General features: G+C 36.7%; 1 protein-coding gene across 1 annotated transcript; it reads right to left on the bottom strand.

Moving 5' to 3' along the window:
• Window positions 1-5,885: 5,885 nt before the first annotated feature.
• On the bottom strand, window positions 5,886-6,929 carry LOC139859861 (uncharacterized). Its single transcript, XM_071848627.1, has one exon. The coding sequence runs from the start codon at window positions 6,927-6,929 to the stop codon at window positions 5,886-5,888; it is 1,044 nt and encodes a 347-aa protein (XP_071704728.1).
• Between the last annotated feature and the right edge of the window lie 19,616 nt (window positions 6,930-26,545).

Here is a 26,545-nt window from a genome sequence, read left to right as displayed (position 1 = left end):
CTCATTTTCGCACAAACTATTCTCAAGAATCTCATCAACCAATTTTTCAGATACAAATTGTAGTTCATTAAATCTGGTATAACGCAAGGCGGCGAGCGGAGTAATCACGGAAAGCACAAGCATACAGTAATTATTATACAGAAAATAACAGTTACATAACAAAATTTCAATCAGAATATACCTTTGTTTTTCAACATAACAATGGCACAGCCACGAGTTTCTGCATCCCATTCAGCATTAAGGAAGCATAAAGATAGCATATGTTCTGGATATTGACGGTTTGGAATCTTCTCTTTTTTAATTGAATTTAATACTTTTCGTTCATCAGGAGTTATCCTGGGATGAATAACTTTGGGAGGATCAAGTGTTGTACGTTAATAACGAGCTTTCAAGCAATCGTTGGGAATTACTTCGCTATTAATAAAGAAAAAAGTACTCTGTCAGTTTTCATTGGTATCACCAGAATTCAGCAAAAACCCATCCAGAGTAAGACAAAACCATCCTTTATCAAACGGTTTTATGGTTGCAAGATTAGAAAAAGGCGTACAGATGGTGTTATATTCCGGGCCATACAGTACATCTCAAACAACATGATTTTACGAATGGACATAGGCTCAAATTGCCCAATACTAACGCCATAAAAACAACAAACATCCAAGTAGAATTTCATAAAAGGAATACGAAGATGAGAAAAGTATAAAGCACGGCCGTAAATAGCAACCTTCCCAGAAGGAGGACAAGATGCACGATCCTGTGGGCCAGGAATAACAGCATCGGCCCCAAAAATTTTGGAGAAAGCAATTCTGACACGATCAAGATAGATTGAGGAGATTCTGCTTGGAATATCTTCAACATTAGATATAGCCATTGATTGGGTAGTTAAGAAAGGAATTTTTGACAGACGATTAAGGTAGATGAAGGAAATAAATTTGGCTCGAAGTAAATATGATGCAGTAAAAATTGGGTAATAAATAGCGAAGTGGAAGATGAATAGTTGGCGGTTAATCGTGTGGATGACATGGTGCCACGTGTTAACTAAGTAAATATGCGGGGAAAAAAAAAATTAGAAAATACAATTCAAATCAAAAAAGGGGTACTTTTTACAGGTCATGATCAAAAAGTAACTGGCATGGCAGAAAAAGTTCGGCTACAACAGGTTCTTGTTCCCGAGGAAAAAGGCATTACTTATTTTTTAGTTTAATGACTTTATTTTTTACAAAAATAAAAACATTAAACTGGGGGGACTTAATGGTGCATCCTAGGGGATACACGCATAAAAACACCATTTTTTATAGAAAAAACGGATCAAGCAACATAAAATATAACGATATTTGGCAGTCTTCAGTATTCGCTGCCCAGCGTACAGCAGGCCCCCCAGCGTCAAGCGTAAGCCCTGCAGGAAGCTTCTATGCATAAGCCCTTTAACTCAGTGCGTTAACGGCACACAGGCACGTCAGCACATGCCACTGACATTCCGGATACTTCACGTAACAGAACTATTCAGTGATTGACAGGTGTATCCCGTGAATTTCTGACATTTTGCACCAATAAATAGACCCCCTGGTCACCACATATCACATCATTCTGATCTGAACTTCAGTCAGAGAGAAATACACTTTATTTCTCACACAGTTCTTTCTCACTCTAAACATACATTAGCCACTTAGCAGCAATATGCTATACGGATCAATTTCAGATTGATCCTCAGATTGATTGAGGCCACCCCACGGATCACCCATCCGTGTTCCGGGTCTGCAGAGATAATTTCTCGAGGGCAAACATCAATCACCATTATACGCCACACGCTGAGCAGCTATTGTCTTGTACTTGTACCTGACAGCCGCTATACAGAAAATTGTACCAACACAAGGTTAGTGCAATTATTCGTCACTTGTCTTCCTGTTTTCCTTAAATTTTTATTTTTCATACTACCATGGCCGAATCCCGCAGCACTTCTTCGCAAAGAGACAATTGCGATGTTAGCACTATTCCGTCAAGTATTACTAAAGCCGAAATAGATAGACTATGTATAGATCATAGGAACCTTAGATTGCTGAACCCCATGGTTCCCTCTCCTAAGGATAGGGCAAACAATCCACCTAAAAAGATGATTACCCTGTATAAGCTTTAACTTACAATAGATAATCTTCGTATTCCTCCCACCGTTTTTCTTCAAGAACTTCTATCTCATTATGGGATTGGCCTTAGCCAAATTCACCCACTTGGTTTGCAAAAAATTGTGCTTTTTGAATTGTACTGCAATGCTGTTGGCAAAATTTCCAGTATAAATGTTTTTCACGAGTTGTTTAGGACTCGATTGGTGAGTAAATGCTGGTACACTTTTGATTGCAAAGCTAATAAGGCTTTTACTTGAACGAAAGAAACTTCCTTGAAAAGATGGAAAGAACCCTTATTTTTTGTTAACGAAAGAGTTATCCAGGACAATTGGGCAAACATTCGGAAATGGAGGAAAACCAAAATAGGAGTAAGTAAGTCAATTGTTTTGTCTGATGATGAAAGAACAACTATTGAAGAGTGGAAATCATTGGAACTTCCACAACGTTCATATACTGATAACGAAGCCATTTTAGTTCGTTGTGGGATGAGTGATAATTGGCGTACTGGATTTGTACCAGTGCTGCACTGGAAAGGCTGTGGTAGGCAATTTATAAATCTGCCTTATTTGTACTATGTCATTGTAAAATTTATTCTTATGTGCTTTGTATTCAATGTGTTCATCTTTTGCAGAAGAAGAAATGCATGTCTTTAAAGTATTTAAGAAGGCCAATCTGGATGCCCTTACTGTTTCTGAACGGCCAAAGACTGCTGCTGAACTTGAGGCCGATAAGGCCAAAGACACTGTGTTTGAAGAACAACTTAAGAGCCCTGAACGGCCTACAAAAGGCGCTAATGATGATGCTGCACAGCCCTCCTCATCGAATGTGGAAATTATTGAGGCTAGTCCAAAACCGCCTACTGCTAAGAAAACTGGGAAACGTACAAAGCGTGTGTGGAAGCGTGCAACTGGCGATGCTTCCCAACAATCAAAGAAAAGAAGTATGTCTTTAATATTTTCTTTTGCCGTGCCATAATATGTCTAATATTTGTTAATGCTTATTTGTAAAGTTGGTTATCTATGATGCAGAACCGATTTTATCAACAGATGATGATGAAGCCACTGCTAGTGGTGACAAGAGTGGTAAAGCTGCTGATGCTAAAGATGATGATGATGAAGAAGAAGAGGATGAAGAAACAGATGAGGATAATACCATTAAAACCCCTCCTATTACTAATCCAGTAAGTCCGACAAGAATAGGTACAACACAATCTTCTTCATCTTCTCAGCCGCCTTCTGTTGTCCCTCTCGCTGGCTTAAAAAACTTTGTGGAAGATCCTGTTAACAAATCTGACAGCTTTGTTAATTTTCTGAAGGTACATGTCACCAATTAACTTATGAATATCCATTTGTATTGTCCATATTGTTTGTAGTTTTTTGAATGTGTGCTCATTTTTGTAGGGAAATACGATTGCTAATCTTTCTTGATCTTTAACTGCAATGACCCTTAAACAAAGTTTCCAATCAACTGCTGTGTCATTGGTGCTTCTGAATCACCATGTTCTCCATGGTCTGAAAATGCAAGAAGCTCAATCAATTGTTGTTGATAATGCTATCCAGAATGCCAGCAAGCAGAAAAGGATGGAGATTGATTTGAAAGATGCCAATCTGAAATGGAAGACGGCAGTTGACTTGGCAAAAAAGAAGGAGGAGACACTCCATTTAGTTGAGAAAAAGTGTGTTGCTGAGAGGGCTGAAAAAGAGACGATGATGGAGGGAAAAGATAAATTGTTAAAGAAAGTAGAGGAGTTGAAAAAGATGCTGGAACGAGAAAAGTGTCTTGCTGATGAAAATATTGTTGCTGCTGCTGCTTCAGAGAAAAAATTTGTTGACTTAAAGAATGGTATTCCCGCTCTTGTGCAGAGGGTGTTAGGCTCTGGGCTTGTTGGCCAAACTTTCCACATATATTTTTTAGCTGCAGTTGAGAAGGATATCTCTGATGCTATGGAGGAAATTTTGAATGCATTGCCTGTTAAAGCTGATCCTTTACCCGCCACCATTTCAAAATACATCAGACCTGATGCTGAGGATAACTTACAGGCTGCAATAAATGAAGTTACTTCCCTGAATATTGCATCTGTGGAGGATATTTGTGGTAGAGAGGATGCGTCTGTGAAGGATATTTTAGAGGTGCCTATTTGAAAACACACTTAATCTGTAATAACAACATGTAACATCTTTATGTTGTATATATATATTCTATTCTTATGTTTAATGTTAGCATGGTTTGTTGCTTTCCATGATTAACATCTATCTGATATATGTGCTTAACCAATACCAGCTATAGAAAACTTAGATTTCATGTATCATATTATATGAAATTGATTTTTTCCCTGAACTGATTTTTGATGGTGTACATGTATTGAACTGTCATCCGTCATCCGTTTTCCGTAATGCATCATTACATGATTCCTCGTTATGAATCGAAAGTGTATTGCTACTTAAATGGTTATGACATATACGGGTTATTGATATTATATATCTGTTTTTTATCTCTGTTCAATAAAACTTGTATAACCTTGTTATTTTTGTATGAAGAATATACCAAACTTTTTATCCTCTCTCCGTTCTGTATCAGAGCACTTATTTTGTAAAGAAGTATTTGAGAATTCTCATACAGTTTCTGAAGTATGATGTGAGTCAATCATAATGATGTTATGTCATTTATATGTTATAAAAATTTATAAATCTTTTGGAGAAAATTCTGTTAATAGAATTATTGGTGTTCTGTTTAGCGTATTGCGCTTAGATGTTGTGCGGCTTACAAAATACACTTGTATTTAAATTTGCTGATTTCAAAAATATAAATGGATTTATGCCGTTGTGATAAACCATTCTGTATGTCATGACATTATGAGATCTTTATTTTTGCCTCGGTGCCCTCTAGCGAAATAAACACTTTACGCTAGCCGATCCCTTGTGTCTATAATGTTGACACAAGAGCCTCTACCATCGGGGGCATAAAAATGCATTGCCTTATGCAGGTAGGTATGAATGCTATGCTTTACATTCGTAATGCGTAACGCTTTGCGTGTGAAAAATTAAAATTTTATTGATATTCGATTTGCCGCACATACAACATTTTGTGCAACATCTTCATGTAGGGTGATCAATCCCAATTAGAAAACTAAAAAAAGTGTATTGTGCTTTATCTGAACTGATGAAATTAAAAACATGATAAACAAACTGCTCTGGACGGTTAATGCTAACATGCTGTTCTCCGTGCAGCGTGTTGCGTCTTGCTTTTAAAGCTCCCACTTTTTGGACGGTTTGAAATACCCATTCACATCATTTCTGCTAAATAACTATTTTGACGGTCCTCCCCTAACAAAGTTATCCTGAGCTTCAAAAACAACTGACTTCTCCCTTGCTGTTCCAACGTACTCAAAGTGTACTACTGCCACACCATTTGGAGTTGGGACCGCAATTCTACATGTGGTGTAGAAGTAATTGCTCCAAATTTCTAAGAGTTCACGTACCAAACAATGCATTGAACTAAAGGGTGTGTTCCCAATGTTACATCCAGCTTCATTTTACCAACTGCCATCATTGATTCTCTCGTGATGCTAGCAATTTTCAAGGTTGTGTAGCGAAGCCTATCCTTTACGCTGAATGGATAGTCGCTGAAACAATGCAAATATAAAATATCTTCTTCACTACCTGTATCAGTATAGATTTGAGTGATGTTTCTGTTTGTAATTACAGCTGAGATGACCACACGCTGCTCTGACAGACACCAATTTGGAATGGTATGAAATATGATTGGAGCCTACATCCAGTTCTCCATCCTGCGTTCTCCATCTATTTCATTTTCCTCCACCTCATTCCATATAACCTTGATGTGCATTTCAGGGGTTGGATCCCTTTCATCATTTCTTTCTTCCCTTCTGTTCCAATCACGCCGTCCACCGTGACGCACCTTTCCTTGCCAAGCAAAATGTTTGTTTGGATCATTTCTCCTGTACTTTTTCCCTGGTAAAAGATGGTTTAACTCCCCAGCTTTAATCTTTGGGATGATTTCCCTCATCAATGACTTACAGTTATCGGTTTCATGTCCATATGCTTCATGGAAATCACACCACTTGTCACTCTGTGGTCCTTGACGCTCTTCTATTGGCGGTGGAGGGTGAAACGTTTCCTTAATCGGCTCTGTGAACAAGATCTCTTTTGGAGTTTTGATTAAAGCCATGATGAGTGGGTGTGTGTCTAATGGTTTTCGCTGGTGATAATTGTCATTTGGATGATTGTTTCCCTTCCAACCATGTTGTTGCTTCTGATTATTATTTTCATACCCATGCTGTCTCTGATAATTGTCATTCATGTTTCGCTCTCCGCCTTGCTGCCTGAAGTTTCTTTGATAATTATCCATTCTTGGATATCCCATTTCTCCTGCTCTCAAATGCTTCTGAACAATAACTAATGCCTGATGCAATGTTTTTGGCATATCATATCGCAACGCGTGAACCAATCGTCCAAAATGTCGCTGGTCAAGACAAAATATAAACCCTGAAATAAGCTGAGATTCTGGTATGTCTGTTATCTTTTGACATTCAATGGTATAACACTTCATGAAATCACTCAGTGATTCATTTTGGTGCATTGTTATCTCATGTGCATCAAGATGTGACAATGTACAGCTTCTTAAACTTTGATATTGCATCACAAATTTTGCCCTTAAATCAAGAAATGTGGTAATACTCTTTGGTGGCAAACTAGCAAACCATTCTCTTGCCATTTTCTGTAGCACCACTGGAAACATATGGCATGCTGTTTCGTCTTCCCAATGCTGTAATATCATAACACCTTCAAACATGGTGAGAAAGTCTTCTGGATCTGTTGTGCCATCATAAACACCAATAGATGGAATTCTCAAATTTCTTGGTAATGGATAATCTGCAATTCTAGGGATAAAACACTGTGTTGACTCTGCCATTGCTGGCGGTTTGATAGCTTCATCTCCAGTAATCAGAGCAAACAAATTATCTACAGCCGTTGCACGGATGGTGGACTGTGCTAATTTCTACTTATATCTTGATGGTGATGTCTTGGTCAAAATTCCATCTAGTAACTTTCCTGCCATCTCCTCAGTCATAAAAAACTGCTCATCTTCTTCCCCAAAATTCTAATCTTCTTCCACAAAACCTTCATCATTGTGTTGATTTTCAATTTCATCAAAAAGAGTATTCAATTGATTGAACAGCTTGAACAATTGTGATTTTACAATTGTCTTTCCTCTGTTGTTGTGCTTAACATTCACATCAGATGTTTTCTTAAAAGAAACATTGTGTGTTCCTCACCTGGCTTTCCACATTCCTCCATTAGAACTTCCCATTATTGGTTTCCTCAAACGTGGTATGGTTTCATGCACTTGATCACTTGTGTTACCAGTGTGCAATTGATCCTCTTCCTCAATTGAAGTTTCTTCAAGAGTTAGCTGATCCACTAGTATATTCTCAATGATGTTTTCATCAACTGGTTCGATTGCTATTTGGTTGAGGTTGTTTTAGTTGCCTTCATGCTCTTGGTGGTTTTGCTGGTCTTTGAAACGGGTGGCGCCATTTGTTGGTACGATTTTCCATATAGCGGCTGTAAGGTACCAGTACAAAACAATAGCTGCTGAGCGTGTGGTGTATAATGTTGATTGATGTTTGCCCTCAAGAAATAATCTCTGCAGACCCGGAACACGGATGAGTAATCCGTGGGGTGGCCTCAATCAATCTGAGGATCAATCTGAAATTTAACCGTGTAGCGTATTGCTGCTAAGCGGCTAATGTATGTTTAGAGTGAGAAAGAACTGTGTGAGAGAGAATGTATACTTCTCTCTAACTGAAGTTCAGATATGAAATGTGGTGACCCAGGGGGTTTATTTATAGGCACAGAATGTCTGAAATTCTCGAGATACACGTGTCAATTACTGAGTGGTTCTGTTGCACGAAATATCTGGAAGGTCGGTGGCGTGTGCTGACGTGGCTGTGTACCATTCACGTGCTGAGTTAAAGGGCTTATGCATAGAAGCTGCCTGCAGGGATTACGCTTGACGCTGGGCGGCCTGTTATACGATGGGCGGCAAATACTGAAAACTGCTAAATTTAATTATCTTTTGTATTGTTTGATCCATTTTTCTGTATAAGAATGGTGTTTTTAAGCATGTATCCCCTAGGATACACCATTAGAGCACATTACCATGAATTTCATTACCAAGTTACCAAAGACGGAGAGAACTCAATTTGATACAATTTGGGTGATAGTTGATCGGTTAACGAAAAGTATATTCTTTCTTCCCATTCGAGAAACGATATCATCGGAGACTTTTTCTAAGTTGTTTATCAAGGAGGTGATATCGAGACTTGGGGTTCCTATATCTATTGTTTCGGATAGGGATACTCATTTCACTTCTCGATTTTGGAATAAGTTTCATGAAGATATGGGTACACAGTTAAAGATGAGCACGGCGTATCATCCTCAAATGGACGGACAAACCGAATGTACGAATCAAACGTTGGAGGATATGTTACGGGCGTGTGTTATTGATTTCGATGGTAGTTGGGATGAGCACTTTCCCTTGGTGGAATTCTCGTACGACAATAGTTACCATACTAGTATTGGGATGCCACCTTACGAGATGCTTTATGAAATACCCCGGTCATATCGATTATAAATGATTCATATCAGTTGATTACATTGCGAGGTTCTGACCTCTATATGATACATTTTACAAACATTGCAGTCGTTTTTAAAAGACAAACTTTCACTACATCGAAAGTTGACGGCATGCATACCATTTCATAATATATCCAAACTATAAATAACTTAATAATAATCTTGTTGAACTCAACGACTCCAATGCAACGTCTTTTGAAATATGTGATGAATGACTCCAAGTGATATCTCTAATATGAAGAAAGGCACAGCGGAAGATTTCTTTAATACCTGAGAATAAACATACTTAAAAGTGTCAACCAAAAGGTTGGTGAGTTCATTAGTTTATCATTATTAATCATTTCCAATAATATAATAGACCACAAGATACTCATATTTCGAAAACAATCTGTGCAGGTCTGCTCACTGCTGTAAAAATTATTCATATGAAGAACATCGGATGGGAATACGGAAAGTGCAAAATAATCTCACCAACGATAGCTAATGCATCGTGCAATGCAAAAATTTATCACCTAGGGTAGCTAATGCAAAACAATCTCATCAACGGTAGCTAATGCATCGTGCAATGCAAAAATTTCTCACCGAGGGTAGCTAATGCTAAACAATCTCACCAACGGTAGCTAATGCATCGTGCAATGCAAAAATTTCTCACCGAGGGTAGCTATGAAAGGACCCGTTCATATACATTATAAACGATTCACAATAGTTTATATGATACATTTTACAAACATTGTATTCGTTTTTAAAAGACAAACTTTCTTTACATCAAAAATTGACAGGCATGCATACCATTTTATAATATCCACTATCTAATTATAAATTGACTTAATAGTAATCTTTGATGAACTCAATGACTCGAATGCTACGTTCTTCGAAATATGCCATGAAAGACACCAAGTAATATCTTTAAAACAAGCAAATGCACAGAGGAAGATTTCTTTTATACCTGAGAATAAACATGCTTTAAAGTGTCAACTAAAAGGTTGGTGAGTTCATTAGTTTATCATAATCATTCATTTCCATCATTTTAATAGACCACAAGAATTTCATTTTCATTTCTCATAAATATACGTCCCATGCATAGAGACAAAAATCATTCATATGGTGAACACCTGGTAACCGACATTAACAAGATGCATATAAGAATATCCCCTATCATTCTGGAAAATCCTTCGGACATGATAAAAAAGGATTCGAAGTACTAAAGCATCCGGTACTTTGGATGGGGTTCGTTAGGCCCAATAGATCTATCTTTAGGATTCGCGTCAATTAGTAGATCGGTTTACTAATTCTTAGGTTACCAAGCAAAAGGGGCATATTCGGCTTCGATCATTCACCCATATAATGCAGTTTCAATTACTTGTGTCTATTTCGTAAAACATTTATAAAAATTGTGCATGTATTCTCAGCCCAAAAATATAAAGCGTAAAAAGGCAAATGAAACTCACTATACTGTATTTTGTAGTAAGAATACATATGACGACGTTGAACAATGCAGGGTTGGCCTTGGATTCATGAACCTATATCATTTGTATATATATTAACACACATAATTGAAATCGAACGAAGTTTTATATTATTAGTGATATATTCGTTATTTTAGTAAATTATATGTTATATGTATTAAATAAGATTTTATGTAACTAATTGTTACTTGGTAAATTAATATTAATAAAAAGTTGTATTAACTTATAATAATAATAATAATTTTTTTAATAATAAAAATAATTACAATAATAATAATCATGATAATAATAATATTATTAATGGTAATCAAAATAATGATAATAAAAATATTGTTAGTAATAATAATAATAATAATGATTGTAAAATAATGATACATATAATAATAATAATAATAATAATAATAATAATAATAATAATAATAATAATAATAATAATAATAATAATAATAATAATAATAATAAGATAATAATATTAATAAACAAATGAATAGATAAGTAACTACCTCAAAGGAGTAACCCTAAAAATATATGCCCAAGTCCGGATTTGAACCCGCGACATCCCACTAACCTGATAACATCCTTAACCCTTACTCCATTTGTTTCGTTCTTGAATTACTTAGCACGCTTAATCATTTAACCCATATTAATTTTCTATCATCTTCCTAGTATCATCATCTTAATCTAATCATCTAATCATCACATATCACGACATCATTATCATCATTTAACATCGCCGTAATATCATGATCATAATCATTTCATCATCGACTATCATCTTCATAATCAACAACACTTATTATCGTCATCCAATTTTTGTAATCACTAACTACCTCGCCAACATCTCTACTTTTTGGCCCAACAGTATATCAATTACTCGGCCCAATTATAGAAACATGGTGGCCTTACTCGCATAGCCTAACAATAGATTTATTTATCCCAATCATCAATTAGTTTTGGGCTTGCCTCGTCTGTAACGACCCGGCTTTTTCGACTTGCTTTTATGCCTTGTATTTTTGCCAAACTGCGTATTTGTGCGTACTGTGTTACTTTATTACTACGGAACCTTGGAACACGTGTTTTATATTCATATATACTTTAAAATGTGTCTTGGTGTATGTAGAATGCTTAACTTGTCCACCGGATTCTTTATAACCGTTGGTGTTACTTGCCGTTACGAATAAACCGCGGACTGCGCGCACGTTTGACTTTTGTCGGAACCAGAATATTTGGACAGTGAAATATTAATTATTATTTAATAATAATAATTACTTGGGCCTTTGGATGCTTAATTTTATTTATTTAATTGCTAAAGCCCAATAGTTAGTCTTGTTGGACTTTCTACCTTGTTGGGCTCAAGCCCACCCTACTCTAGCTAGTGACCCAATTAATTAGCCCAAGTATTATTACTAGTGACCCATAATAATAAATAAATAAATAAATTAATAAATTAATAAGTCATACTAGCATAATGGATAAGGATTATCTATTTGTCACATGGGATTCTAGCATTAGTACACACTTTAGACAACCATTATCCATAAAGCAAAGTTGTGTCTCCCTCCCCCTCCCCTCAAAATCATAGCCACCATAGGTGCCATGTCACCAATCCATGTCAATCTCATTTGCTTATAAATACTAGCCATTTACCTCCCATTTTACACTTGCTCTCATTTTGGTTTTCACACACAATTGATTCTTTCTTTCTTTCCTCTCTAGTTCTTCTTGTAAGTCTTCTTTTTCTTCTTCTTTTCCTTTCAATTTCATGGTCATCATCATCATATTATGGAGATCAAAGTTCCTTTTAGCTTTGATCTTGCTTATATCTTGTTGATTCAATCATGAATGTTTCAAGAACATGGAAAATTCAAGCTTTCTAGCTTGAATCTTCACCAACTTTGTAGATTCATCTTTCTTTTACTTTAACCTTGTTATTTTATGATAAAGGTTCAAACTTTTATTTGTAATCTTCATGCATCTTCAAGATCCAAGCTTTATGCTTCAAGATCTTCAAGAACAATTAAGATGCAAGCTTTCTAGCTTGAATCTTCATATCTTTTTGTTAGATTTAAGTTCTTTTTGCTTTGATCTTGTTATTTTGTTGAAAAGATTCAAATTTTTGTTTGTAATCTTCATGTATCTTCAAGATCCAAGCTTTATGCTTCAAGATCTTCAAGAACACTTAAAGGTTCAAGCTTTCTAGCTTTGTAACCTTGTAACTTGTGTGAAATGGATCCAAGCTCTCTAGCTTAGGGTTCTATCACCTCTTTTGACTTGGATTGTGCTTATACTTGTTGAATTGGTGTAAAGTTTGTAGCTTTAGTTGTTATTGTGACTTGTATTTGTGTTAAGACTAAGGATATGATGTAACCTTGGTTCATCATCCATCTGAGACTCATGAATGAGTTGTGTTCTTACTTGGTCTTAACATATTGTGTATTGATGGTTAATTCTTAGTCAAGGTGATGCTAAATCATCAACGAGTTGTACACTTGAAGCTACAAGCATCAAGGATGAGAACCGTGATGAGCATCAAGTACTAAGAACCCCACCGGAGCACCTTAGCTACTATTTTTCGTGTCTGATCAGACCACCTGGGCTACTGGAAAGTTGATTTTCAGTTAGTTTGTTTTGAGTAGATTTTCCGTTTAGACCTCGTCTTAAACCGAGTTACGGTTTAGGATCTATGGCCTTTCGAAAGTCAATACTCCTTTGTAACGTTGTGCTGAAAATTCGGACCTACTCGTACTTAAACCGTTGCCACGGTCAAACGAAGTAGAGTTTGAGTCTAGAAATTGGTCAGCAACTAGAGGACTCCCATATGGAGCCATGGCCACTGATTTTGTCTCTTTTCAATTTACGTAGAGGTCGTAGCAGCTGATATAATTAAGCCTATTGTTTGACCTCTATACTTGATTAGTTTACTTAGCTTTTATGAATGATGAATGATGATGATGATGACAATTAAACTTACTTATGCACTTTTTGAACATATAAAGATAACCTACTGACCTAGTAGCCTTTGATTTAGGTTGACGACCTTTCGGACCGACTTTCTACTTGCATACTTTCGTAACAACTTGTCTTGCTTATTCACTGTGAGTTATAGCATCCCTTTTTACAACTTTTTACTATTTTTGGGACTGAGAATACATGCGCTTTTTATACATTTTACATGCTAGGCACGAGTACTTAAACTTTATATGTATGTGGGTTATACAACGGCATAAATATTCCCCTTAGAACGGTAACGTTTAACTATTGGTTTTTGAACCCATAGACGCGAATATTAAGGTATGGATCCATAGGGCTTGACATCCCCACTCGGACTAGTCGCGCTAGCATTTAACGAGTGTTTAATATTTTGAGGACATTCGCACTCGCCAGGTGTACTTTCAGGGGGTGATATACATACGTTAAGTCTAGTTACCATGTGCTCATGGTTTTTACATATACTTTTCATACTGTTTTGATACGCTGTTTGCAACACTGAAATCTCGTGGCCTACATTACATTACTGAATACAAATAAACTATAGCTCACCAACATTCGTGTTGACTTTTTAAGCATGTATTTCTCAGGTGCTTAGACGTTGTTGCTTCCGCTGTTAGACTTGCTACCTTGGTGTTATAAACTGGCTGTTATAGACTTGCTGTTATGGACCTGCTGTATTAGATATCCGCTGCATTACTAGAGATGTCTCAATCATGGAACTTTTCTTTTGCATTCGTAGTTTTTGTTAATTTCAAACAATGGTTTTGTAACGATCTTAGGGTCAAATAATTATGTTTATGCTCCTATTCATAGGATACACGCTATCTTTTGTAAAACGTTTTCTTTTTATGAATGCAAATCGATTTTCAAACAGCATATAGTGTTTAACCTTGTGATGATCTTGTTGATTGACGAACCGTACACGATGGTTTTGTACGGGGTGTCACAGTTGGTATCAGAGCATTGGTTGTAGGGATTAGGTTGCATTAGTGAGTCTAGACCGAACCAAGTAGGATTCACTAATAGGACTAATCTACAACTTGCTTGTTTACTTGTTTCTGCGGGACCTGCTGCATGCTACTGTGTTATAATACTGCATGTTACTGCTTATTACTACTGCATGCTACTGCTTACTTTTATTGCTGTATGATCTTACTGCATGCTATTGCTTATCTTTACTGCCATGTATTTCCGCTATTGCATGATTACTATCTGCTTTCACATGTTACTTCTGTTTAGCGCTGTTGATATTATTGCCATGCTGTGTACTGTTTTAGAAAACCTAAGTTGTTGTAGTGCCTGATTACATGCTTGCTTCATGTCTGCCATTCGCTATACCGACTTGGAAAACTTACCTTTCCTAGTTCAGATGTTTTTCTGAACCCTTTTCCCCACTCATCTAGCCCTAAGGATTAGTATTGTAATCCGCCTGTTAATACCGTTCCACCGTTCCGGATATTGAAACATTACTTCACACAATCTAGTAGGAGTACCCCTCGGATTACACACCCACTAAAGTTGATCCTCGGAGGAGGAGATATGTGAGGACTTGTCGGAATAACCGCACCCCGAGCTCACTCTAATTAGCCACGTACAACGTATGAACATTAGAAGGTTGTTTACTTCCCGTAAGATGACCTGTATCCCGTACGCTTTCATGATCGTCACTTATCTCCTTCATTCTTCCCTACTGGTCGACGATCTAACGACACTTCTGGACATAGGTCCCCAACACTCTTAGGAATTGGAGAAGTCGGGAAGGCATCTCCTTTCACAAGGTCATAGTGTCTTCTACTGATGCTCAGCCATACCCAAGGACTTGGGAGTCACCTCGAAACATATCGTATTACTACTTGCTACACGTACAACTCGACACGAGACCCATATTGAATTTCTAGAAAGGAACCTAACGACATTACCGGAACTCGAACATTTTGAAGAAATTTCGAGACATTTAGGCATTGATGCATGACCTACGGAACCTACGCACCCACACCGAGAAACTGTGAGATTAATTATGTAGATTTTGTTTTGAGATAGCATAGATAAGGCACCGTTAGGTGGAATTGAGTAGAACTTGAAGTGAACACGTTACATTGACCATATGGAGTGATATTGGAATGAACGTACGATTTAATACAATATAATGACGCCAGGCCAGCGTGATTATATTGACTTAAATCATGCAGAAATCCCAATGTTACTATATAAGGAATATGAAGCGATTCAAAGGAAATTTTGGTAGGAACCACTTGAGTATACGCATTATGGTCTGATAAAGGTAGGAATAACCACTTAACCTAGGTACTATAAGAGAAGGGCCTGGATTGCAGAATTGATAACCCGAAAATTTGTTATAGATATACACACCCTGGGCACTTAAGTAAAAAGTTCTCAAATAGGAAAAACTTTGGACTTACTTGTGGTAGAGCAATCGTTATCTCAGTTATGGAGACTCGCATGGATCCTGATTTTAGTTAGGGTGCATTTCTTCACAACGTTTATTGTCTCTGAGATGTTTAATACTAGAGTGATAGAAACCTTACATCTAAGAACTTTAGCGTTATGACTAAGTAATGGTAAGTATTCTATAGGACAAAGTAATGGTAATCTGGCAGAGATAGAGGAATGATTTAAGGTAGTATCTTATAATTAACAGGTGGGTCATTTGGAGATGACCTCATGCCGACGAAACTTGGAAGTTTTATAGTAGTAGTTGGAAAGGATTAGTTACCTACGCACAAGCAGATGTTATTTAAGAAGGTTGATGGAATTTTTCGTGATAGTATAATAAGATTTAGTTGGAATGAACTTTAGGATTAACCTAACACTCATCAAGTTAGGAGGCTTTGATGAAATAGTTGGAACAGATTGGCTTTCAAGGATGAAAGCGTAAGTTATTTATAGTAAGAATATTATTCGTATACCTCGCGAGAATGGTGAGCCAGAAGCCATCTGGGTTACTTCAATAACCCGAGATCCCACAATGGAAATGGGAAGGGATGACGATGGATTTCATCCTGAAGACTACAAAAAACAATAGGCAGTTATGACACCATCTGGGTTATCGTTGACCGCCTCACCAAATCTGCTCACTTTCTAGCCATGAAAGGAACCGATACAATGGACAAACTGCACAACGATACATAAAGGAAAATGTATCCCGTCACTTCGGCAATTCAAATTCTATCTTAAGGACTGGCCAGGAATCTTATTTGATACTCATTCTTACGCGACTCTAAATCCTAACTTACTCTGAGAGATTTCGTATTTGATGATAATCGTACCATCATCCTTCTTACGTTAATATTAGTCGTACCAGTTCGAAATTTCTAAAATCAATGGGTAGTTAATTCCCATCCTCAAACTCTCCCACTCGTATCTCACTTATAAGCAACAACTTCACACTTAAGCATTTTTGGTCAAAGAACTTATGTCCTACTAAAAGTCATCAACCACATTTAAATTCAATAGTTTTTATTACCTCAAATGTCACCCGAAATTTTCAAAAATCTTTTACTCGATCTTTTCCCAACTTGTAATCTCCGAAATATGAAAATTTGTTTGCCAAAATTTTACACACACTATTTTACTGTGCGATCCTCTCAAAGTTTTATAAAAATTTATTTTATTGCCATTTGTATAAATTTTAGAAACCGTATATGTTAAATAATTACTTATTTTGACTAGTACACATGAAATTTTACTTTCACTTTTACAAATCAAAGCTTTTATTCAAAAGATATTTTACCTTAAATGGCACGTGTTGCACATAACCCTAGTTTGCTAAGAACTTCATTTCTTTTCTTACATTGTCACCTTAAACGATTTTTATAAAATTTTCGTTGCTTGTCAATATAAAATTTTTCATTGCTTATTCGTATCCAAGTCTTCATGAAGACTTTACAACCATCGAAACCGAGAGATTCATGGGTGTGTATGTGATGAAGGCACTTACTACCACGTCATGCAGAGCCTTCGGGCATCCATCAACACTTAAACCATTCAAAATTACTGCGTTACCCTAGGGATCTTATCCTTCACACCTGTCGGAGCGATGCTCTATCTTACACAACTCAAAGTCCTGACTTATTCCAAGGGATTCTCATCTAGCGATATTAACATCATCAGTACTCCGACTTTAATATTGGCCATAACCTGTTTGGCATTTTTGCGAAGTCAAGAAACAATTAACTTCTCATCCTCATGCTCTATCCTTCATACCTCACTTTTTAGCAACGGCTTCGCATGTGAACATTTTTGGGCCAAAGACTTAGGTCCTGATAATTTTCAAAACTACATTTAAGTCATTAGTTTTCATTACCTAGTAACATGTCAACCGATGATTCAAAGATTTTTCACTCGACCTTTTTCAACTCATAACCTCTGAAATACGAAAAACTATATTTATCAAAATATTTTGATTTTACACGTTGCTTATTTGTGCGGTCCGCACGAGATTATGGACAAATGAAAGTAATAAAATTTTTCGGTCACTTACGCGATTTATAAAATCATATATGTATATATATAATTAAATTAACAAATTTACCCTTACTTATTTTGGTTAATACCTACTAAGTTATACCTTCAAATTATTTAACAATCGCTCCTTTAATGAGTTGTTTAACTTAAGTCAAATAGTTTTATGCAAAATGGTACACGTTGTACATATTTCTAAATTTACTAAGAACTTCGTTCCGTTTATGTTGTCACATCAAACGTTTAAAGTTTTTCAAAACTTCCTTGGTTGATTTTAAAGGTTTTCGTATTAAGCTACACCATGTATGGATCACACTTCTTCTCGCCCTCCGTTAGGGATGAAGCTTACTATTAAAATCCTTGTTAAAAATGCTTGAGCCACTTTGGGTGGCAGATTTTTAAAAAAATTTGTTAAGAAGTCTTTGCGCTCATGAAATGTTCCTCTTAAGGTTAGACTTGGCAAAAACGCGAGCCAATAAATCAGTCTTCTGATGTACACTCAGTGTTTACCCGATTGTAGGAAAGGAACTAGTTAGGTTTCTACTCTCAATATTTCACGGCTAATCGCAACACCCTCGTAAACGTCATCTCTAGGATTCATTATGTTGAGGTACAAGAAATCATTGTTGGAGATTCTCTTAACTTGGAGTAAATCATTCTTTATGACCAGGATTTCACGTATCTTCACATCCGCGCATACCCTTAAGTATAAGGATAAATTCAGAACGAACTGTTCGAAGAATTCACTCTCGTTCAAGGACCACACCTTTCGTGCGATTTTCTTTCGGAAATGTAACATAAGATACCTTAAGAATCTATGAATCTTGTTATCCTCTTGGAAGGGACTGCTTAAAACGTCTGTAACACGGATATGGTTACTCCACACATTCCTTCCTTCGCCGGTTGCAACTATATGTTGTTCTAGTTAATGTTAACCCTAACCTCAACATGTAACTGAAAGGAAAAAGTTACATTATGAAATTGTTCACCTGTAGTATGGTAAACTAAGGTGATATACTTCATTGTTCGTTCAGACCATCCTGAAGACACTATAGATAATTATGGCTTGCATTGCAAATAAGTCTGATTAGTCACTTTCAGCTAAAATTTCAATTCATTTAGTCAAATGAAACGTTCTTAAATATCGGGTTCTTTATGCCTGTGGTCTCCTTCCGAAATTAAGGGATTAGTAAAATCCGTGGCTAACACTATCCAGACATCAAATCGCATGGTTGTGAATCACCATATTTTTCATTCTATCTGTCAGATTTGTATTACGGCATAAGCACTCAATGTTTTAGATAAGCTTAGTAACATTCATGATGCATTTCATGCATCCAGCTTGCTGAAGATGCCTGTAAGGCTAAAAACATCATCTTTCCTTTTGTGGGTATATATTCAGATGACATACTCATGTTAACCAGAGACGAAATCAATTTGTTGATCTCTTAGGATAAGAGACTTAAATAATGGCACATGCCTATTCTTACTTTTATACGCCCAAGTACCTTTCAAGGTAAATAGCTCACTTTGAGCCCACGAATCTTTCAGAACTTTGATACGCTACTTCTTATTTAAATACGGTACCATTCTTTAGTCACTTCTCAAATTTCGGGACGAAATTTCCATTAACAGGTGGGTAATGTAACGACCCGGCTTTTTCGACTTGCTTTTATGCTTTGTATTTTTGCAAAACTGCGTATTTGTGCGTACTATGTTACTTTATTACTTCGGAACCTTGGAACACGTGTTTTATATTCATATATACTTTAAAACGTATCTTGGTGTATGTAGAATGCTTAACTTGTCCACCGGATGCTTTATAACCGTTGGTGTTACTTGCCGTTACGAATAAACCGCGGACTGCGCGCACGTTTGACTTTTTCGGAACCCGAATATTTGGACAGCGAAATATTAATTATTATTTTATAATAATAATTACTTGGGCCTTTGGATGCTTAATTTTATTTATTTAATTGCTAAAGCCCAATAGTTAGTCTTGTTGGACTTTCTACCTTGTTGGGCTCAAGGCCACCCTACTCTAGCTAGTGACCCAATTAATTAGCCCAAGTATTATTACTAGTGACCCATAATAATAAATAAATAAATTAATTAATTAATTAATGAGTCATACTAGCATAATGGATAAGGATTATCTATTTGTCACATGGGATTCTAGCATTAGTACACACTTTAGACAACCATTATCCATAAAGTAAAGTTGTGTCTCCCTCCCCCTCCCCTCAAAATCACGGCCACCATAGGTGCCATGTCACCAATCCATGTCAATCCCATTTGCTTATAAATACTAGCCATTTACCTCCCATTTTACACTTGCTCTCATTTTGGTTTTCACACACATTTGATTCTTTCTTTCTTTCCTCTCTAGTTCTTCTTGTAAGTCTTCTTTTTCTTCTTCTTTTCCTTTCAATTTCGTGGTCCTCATCATCATATTATGGAGATCAAAGTTCCTTTTAGCTTTGATCTTGCTTATATCTTGTTGATTCAAGCATGAATCTTTCAAGAACATGGAAGATTCAAGCATTCTAGCTTGAATCTTCACCAACTTTGTAGATTCATCTTTCTTTTAATTTAACTTTGTTATTTTATGATAAAGATTCAAACTTTTGTTTGTAATCTTCATGCATCTTCAAGATCCAAGCTTTATGCTTCAAGATCTTCAAGAACAATTAAGATGCAAGCTTTCTAGCTTGAATCTTCATATCTTTTTGTTAGATTTAAGTTCTTTTTGCTTTAATCTTGTTATTTTGTTGAAAAGATTCAAACTTTTATTTGTAATCTTCATGTATCTTCAAGATCCAAGCTTTATGCTTCAAGATCTTCAAGAACACTTAAAGGTTCAAGCTTTCTAGCTTTGTAACCTTGTAACTTGTGTGAAATGGATCCAAGCTCTCTAGCTTAGGGTTCCATCACCTCTTTTGACTTGGATTGTGCTTATACTTGTTGAATTGGTGTAAAGTTTGTAGCTTTAGTTGTTATTGTGACTTGTATTTGTGTTAAGACTAAGGATATGATGTAACCTTGGTTCATCATCCATCTAAGACTCATGAATGAGTTGTGTTCTTACTTGGTCTTAACATATTGTGTATTGATGGTGAATTCTTAGTCAAGGTGATGCTAAATCATCAATGAGTTGTACACTTGAAGCTACAAGCATCAAGGATGAGAACTGTAACATCCCGCCTTTTTCCGTTAAATTTATTTTTAACACCGTCTTTTTCTTTTAAATAATACCTTTCGTTATTTAAATTCGTAGTTTCCGTTGACTAACGTTCACAATAATTCCGTCATTTAATTATAACATCTCTCGTTAACTTGCGTTTTAAAAATATTCGTTTGGTTAATTCCCGCACCCGCTCTGAAACTTGAGGGACTAGTTCCGCCACTTGACCAAAGAGGTGGCTAGTAGTTGACTAGTCAACCACTCACCACCTCCACCCCTCATTCATCCATTTCTTTTTCCTTATTCCTTTCTTTTTTTCTCTCAAGAACACAAACATAAATCATCATCTAAATCCGGATCGGGAAGCAAACTTCAAAACAAATTACATATTTGGAATCCTCTCTTCATCCTCTACAATTTGATACCAACTTCATCTCGTTTGGGTAACTTTCTAAAAACTCTAGATTTCTATAAATTCGTGTTTTTGACTTGAAATGGTGTTAGTTAGTGTCTATGGCTCGTGTATAACATGAATATATGTTTTGTTTGCTCGATTCGTTGTTTTGAGTAACTAGTTTGAACATTTGAAATGGGTTTGCTTAATCCTTGATTTTGGATGAGTTAATGTTGTTAGATTGTTAAAGTGCATGTTTTAATTGTGTTACTAGTATCACTAGCTTCGTTTTGATGCGTAGGTTGATTAAGAAAACTTCAAAAACATGAATATTGATTTTGTGATGTTTGACTAGGGTTTGATAGTTCTTGACATGAACTTTTGATGCTTGAATGCCATGGAATGTTAATTGTTAGTGTTTAGATGCAATGTATGCTTAATTACCTTCGAAACGGCATATCGTATGTGTAAATTGGATTCCCGAATCATAAAATACGTTTTACGAACTTGAAACTTTGAAAATAAACCTTTCTTGATCAATTGACGAGTTTTCGGTTATGGTAAATGATGTTTTTGTTTGATGAAACATGTTTAGTTGTGTTCCTTGTCAAAAGAGCTTTCCAACGGTATAAGATACGCTTTCTAATTGTTTACGGTTTGAGTTTTGCGTTTGTTTGAAGTTTTGACCAAGACTTGAACTTTTGAAACTGACCAGGCACCAGACCACGTTATTTGTCGCGCCGCGGAGCAATTTTTCGCGCCGTGGCCCAAAGGGTGATTTTAGAACATGTTTTTCAAGCTTTCTGACCTTCAAAATAGGCATTTGTCGCGCCGCGGAGCAATTTGTCGCGCCGCGACAATTGCCTGTTTCATCCGAACTTCAGCAAACTTGTTTTGGCCATAACTTTTTGACCGTAACTCCGTTTTCGATGAATCAAATATCGTTGGAAACGTAATAAGATTTCCTTTCTAATGGTAAGGTTTTGAAATGTCAACTCAAACTTTATTACAATCGTTCTAACATGCTTTTATACTTGATTCTTGCATGAAACTTGACAACGTGATTCACATGCTATACTATTCGAGTCGTAACGAGCCATAGGACTAATTGAACACATTTCACCCGACCTTGTGTCGTAACCGGTTAATTGATATAACTTACTTGTTTAGGTCAAGGCTAAGCAACTTTCATGCATACGTTACTTTGTGAAGTACTTTTATACTCGTGCACTCGAGGTGAGATCATAGTCCCACCTTTGCAAATACTTTTATACTTTTAAATCGTGGGCTGAGAAACATATACTTTATATACATTTATACGGTTTATACTTTCATACTTTGGATACAAATGCGAATACAAGAGCAAAGATACAGACGAGTTAGAACAAAAGTCCTCAATCCAATTATCATTAGTTCCACTTGCAGGGTGTAAGTGTAAGCGAGTGATTATGTTGTGTGGCCATACGGGTTTAACGAACCCTCATTCAGACGGTTCGCTACCGTTAGTGGATGAAATATAATTTCAACGTGCATAGTGTATGTTCTAACACTATATTCAAAATTCAGAGGGAAGATTCAGTTAAGTTTTGGTAATTGGGTGCTCGTGATACAGACAACATCTTTTGGGATGTATACGCTTGATATTCACTTTATACTAAATCTTATGGTTTACAAATAACATCTTTTGAGATGTATACTTTTTGATACAAACACATCTTTAGAGATGTATACGCTTGATACTAAATCTTGTGGTTCAAAATATAACGTTTATTACAAACACCTATGATTTCACCAACGTTTTTCGTTGACAGTTTTCTATATGTTTCTCAGGTTCATACATGGCTATTTGATACATGCTTCCGCGTACATTCATACTTGCTTGGGGTCAAGCATACATGCATACACTCTGATTTCTTGCTTGGGGTCAAGCATACATACATACATACGCTAGGGATAGCACTTTTGGATTCAAACTTTTGTTTACATACTTACGCTATTTATAGCAACTGTGTTTTTCAACTTATATTATGTCGCAAGTTATTTCATTTATACTTTATGACTTTTGTAAACTTAGACTTGCTGTCGAATGGTTTTGTAAACTAAACTTGCAAGTCTTGTGCCTTTCAAATGAATGCGACATAATTTTGGTCAAACGAGTCTCATATAGGGACTACGACCACGCAACGGGACCTAAGTTAACGGCGCCGTCAATAACGGTTTTGGTCGGGTCGTTACAGATGGTATCAGAGCGTTTGTTTGTAGGGAACTAGGACGTGCATTAGTGTGTCTAACAGAGTCGTTAGGACGCATTAGTGAGTCTAGACTACAACCGGATAGTTAGCATTTGCATTCTGACATACATTTGCTATAGATAGCACTTACTTGACTACTTGTGCATTATACTTGAATCATTCTTAGGCAAACTTTTTAATGGTACCCAACCTTCATCCTACGAACTCGTATTCCGCCACTTTTTGGTAACACACGTGAATTCAAGATTCATACGCGTACGGATGACCGTGACTTTGTTAGCTACTCTAGCTCGGGAACTCAAATTCTTTGGTTGTTATCCACCCCGTCTTAGCTTACTATCCATGAGTATTGTAAAGTCACTGTCACTACTCTAGGTGAGTATCGTCATCACTATTTATCGCTACGGTTGCGTACTACTCGCTATCATGACTCGTTACTCTTTTCATACCTAACTACTTTATTGTCTGATTCGAACCGCATTGACGTGAACAATCACTTATACACTTCCCTCGGGGAACGCATCTTTAGAGTTGCACTAATTCTTTCGATTCAATACGAATCATGTTTGAGACGTCGTTACATTTTGTTCATTTTAGATTTTCACGATGACACGAACTTGAACTCATGTAGTGATGTGGGAATGGAAGTATGATTTGGCGTAATATAACGACACTCGATCAACGTGGTTATATTACGGTAAGACATACCAAAGTTCTAGTGACGCGTGATGGTGGTTAGACTCGATCAACCTAAACACCACCATGTGCCATGTACATGACTTCATCTTTTCAGGTTTGGACATCCGAAAACTCCGAGAATATTTATAACAACCATACCGGGGACACCCCTTCGACTTTTGTCGAACTATACTTATGCTTCCGAATGAATACCCGATTCCTCTCGACTTCAACCGTATGTTACACGTGTATACTATCTCGTCCTCGCACAGTCTTATTGACTAATTACGATTTACTCGTTATGCTCGCACCGAGGCGGAAACTTCTTTTGCATCACCCTCGTACTTCCGGTTCAGGAGGTCCTTATTCTAAATTCCCAATGGAGAGAGACTCTCCACGTTATACTAGTATTCACCTCGAGGGTGAATAGTTCCGACGAACATTTTTCTTTCAGAAACCGATGAGGACTTGCCCCGACGAACGTTTTTGGAAACCGACGAATCTTCCGCGACGCGAATTTTCTTGAGAAACTTGTCCTAGCTAACGTTTTCAATTCCTAGCAAACGTGTTCAATATGCCTTAGGGAAATATACCCCGTTTCGGATCGAGATCCTCGTTTCACTTCTAGATTTTGGAGTACCTTACAAAAAGCCTCGGGACCGCATTTAGACATGAGTACCGCGTACCATCCACAACCCGACGGACCGAACAAACATACGATTTAAGTCTTGAAAACCATAATACGAATTTGTATTACCAACTTCAAATTTACTTGAGAAAAGTATTTTCCTTTAACCGAATCCTCGTACTACAATGATTTTCATTCGAGTTTTAACGTCACTCCTTTTGAAACCACATGTGACCGGAAACGTCATTCTCCTTTGTCGAACCAAGTAAACGATGATCAATTCACCGGGGCCGAGGTTATTCATGAGCAACCGAGAAAATTTATTCATATTCGGGTAAAACCCTACGCGACTCGTAATCACCAAGAGCTACGCCGATGTTAGACGTAAACATTTCAAATTCCACGTGGGAAACCGCGTCACGTTAAAAGTCGCACCTTGAGGAGGTGTAGTCCGTTTCGGGAAACATAGAAAACAAAATTCGTGATATTTTAATCCTTTTGAAATCTTGGGGAGTTTTGGACCCGTTGCTAGCCGTTTAGATTTTCCGACCCATTTTGAGTCTCCGTTTATCCTACATTCGATGTATCAACTCAAAGACGTGTTTTGCGAAACGAGAACTTGTTATCTCCTTTGATGAACTCACTATCGACGATAAACCTCACTTCCTAGGAGGACCGATTGAAACCATGAATCATGGAAGCCAAACCTTAAAACAACATATGATCCCGACCGTCAAAATTCGTGGGAATACTCAAGGACGTACCTTCACTTATTCGTAGAATTTACAACGCAAGATCTCGAGTAAGATTCAACAACTACTACTTCCAACTAAATTTCGGGACGAAATTTCTTTTGAGGTGTGGATAATGTAACATCCCGCCTTTTTCCGTTAAATTTATTTTTAACACCGTCTTTTTCTTTTAAATAATACCTTTCGTTATTTAAATTCGTAGTTTCCGTTGACTAACGTTCACAATAATTCCGTCATTTAATTATAACATCTCTCGTTAACTTGCGTTTTAAAAATATTCGTTTGGTTAATTCCCGCACCCGCTCTGAAACTTGAGGGACTAGTTCCGCCACTTGACCAAAGAGGTGGCTAGTAGTTGACTAGTCAACCACTCACCACCTCCACCCCTCATTCATCCATTTCTTTTTCCTTATTCCTTTCTTTTTTTCTCTCAAGAACACAAACATAAATCATCATCTAAATCCGGATCGGGAAGCAAACTTCAAAACAAATTACATATTTGGAATCCTCTCTTCATCCTCTACAATTTGATACCAACTTCATCTCGTTTGGGTAACTTTCTAAAAACTCTAGATTTCTATAAATTCGTGTTTTTGACTTGAAATGGTGTTAGTTAGTGTCTATGGCTCGTGTATAACATGAATATATGTTTTGTTTGCTCGATTCGTTGTTTTGAGTAACTAGTTTGAACATTTGAAATGGGTTTGCTTAATCCTTGATTTTGGATGAGTTAATGTTGTTAGATTGTTAAAGTGCATGTTTTAATTGTGTTACTAGTATCACTAGCTTCGTTTTGATGCGTAGGTTGATTAAGAAAACTTCAAAAACATGAATATTGATTTTGTGATGTTTGACTAGGGTTTGATAGTTCTTGACATGAACTTTTGATGCTTGAATGCCATGGAATGTTAATTGTTAGTGTTTAGATGCAATGTATGCTTA

The sequence above is a fragment of the Rutidosis leptorrhynchoides genome, chromosome 7 (assembly GCF_046630445.1).
Source record: "Rutidosis leptorrhynchoides isolate AG116_Rl617_1_P2 chromosome 7, CSIRO_AGI_Rlap_v1, whole genome shotgun sequence".
Classification (NCBI taxonomy): domain Eukaryota; kingdom Viridiplantae; phylum Streptophyta; class Magnoliopsida; order Asterales; family Asteraceae; genus Rutidosis; species Rutidosis leptorrhynchoides.
This window is presented reverse-complemented; position numbering and strand designations above follow the sequence as displayed.

Coding starts and splice junctions, on each gene's coding strand:
- LOC139859861 (XM_071848627.1), bottom strand. CDS start 6,929: ATGTTTGAAGGTGTTATGATATTACAGCATTGGGAAGACGAAACAGCA.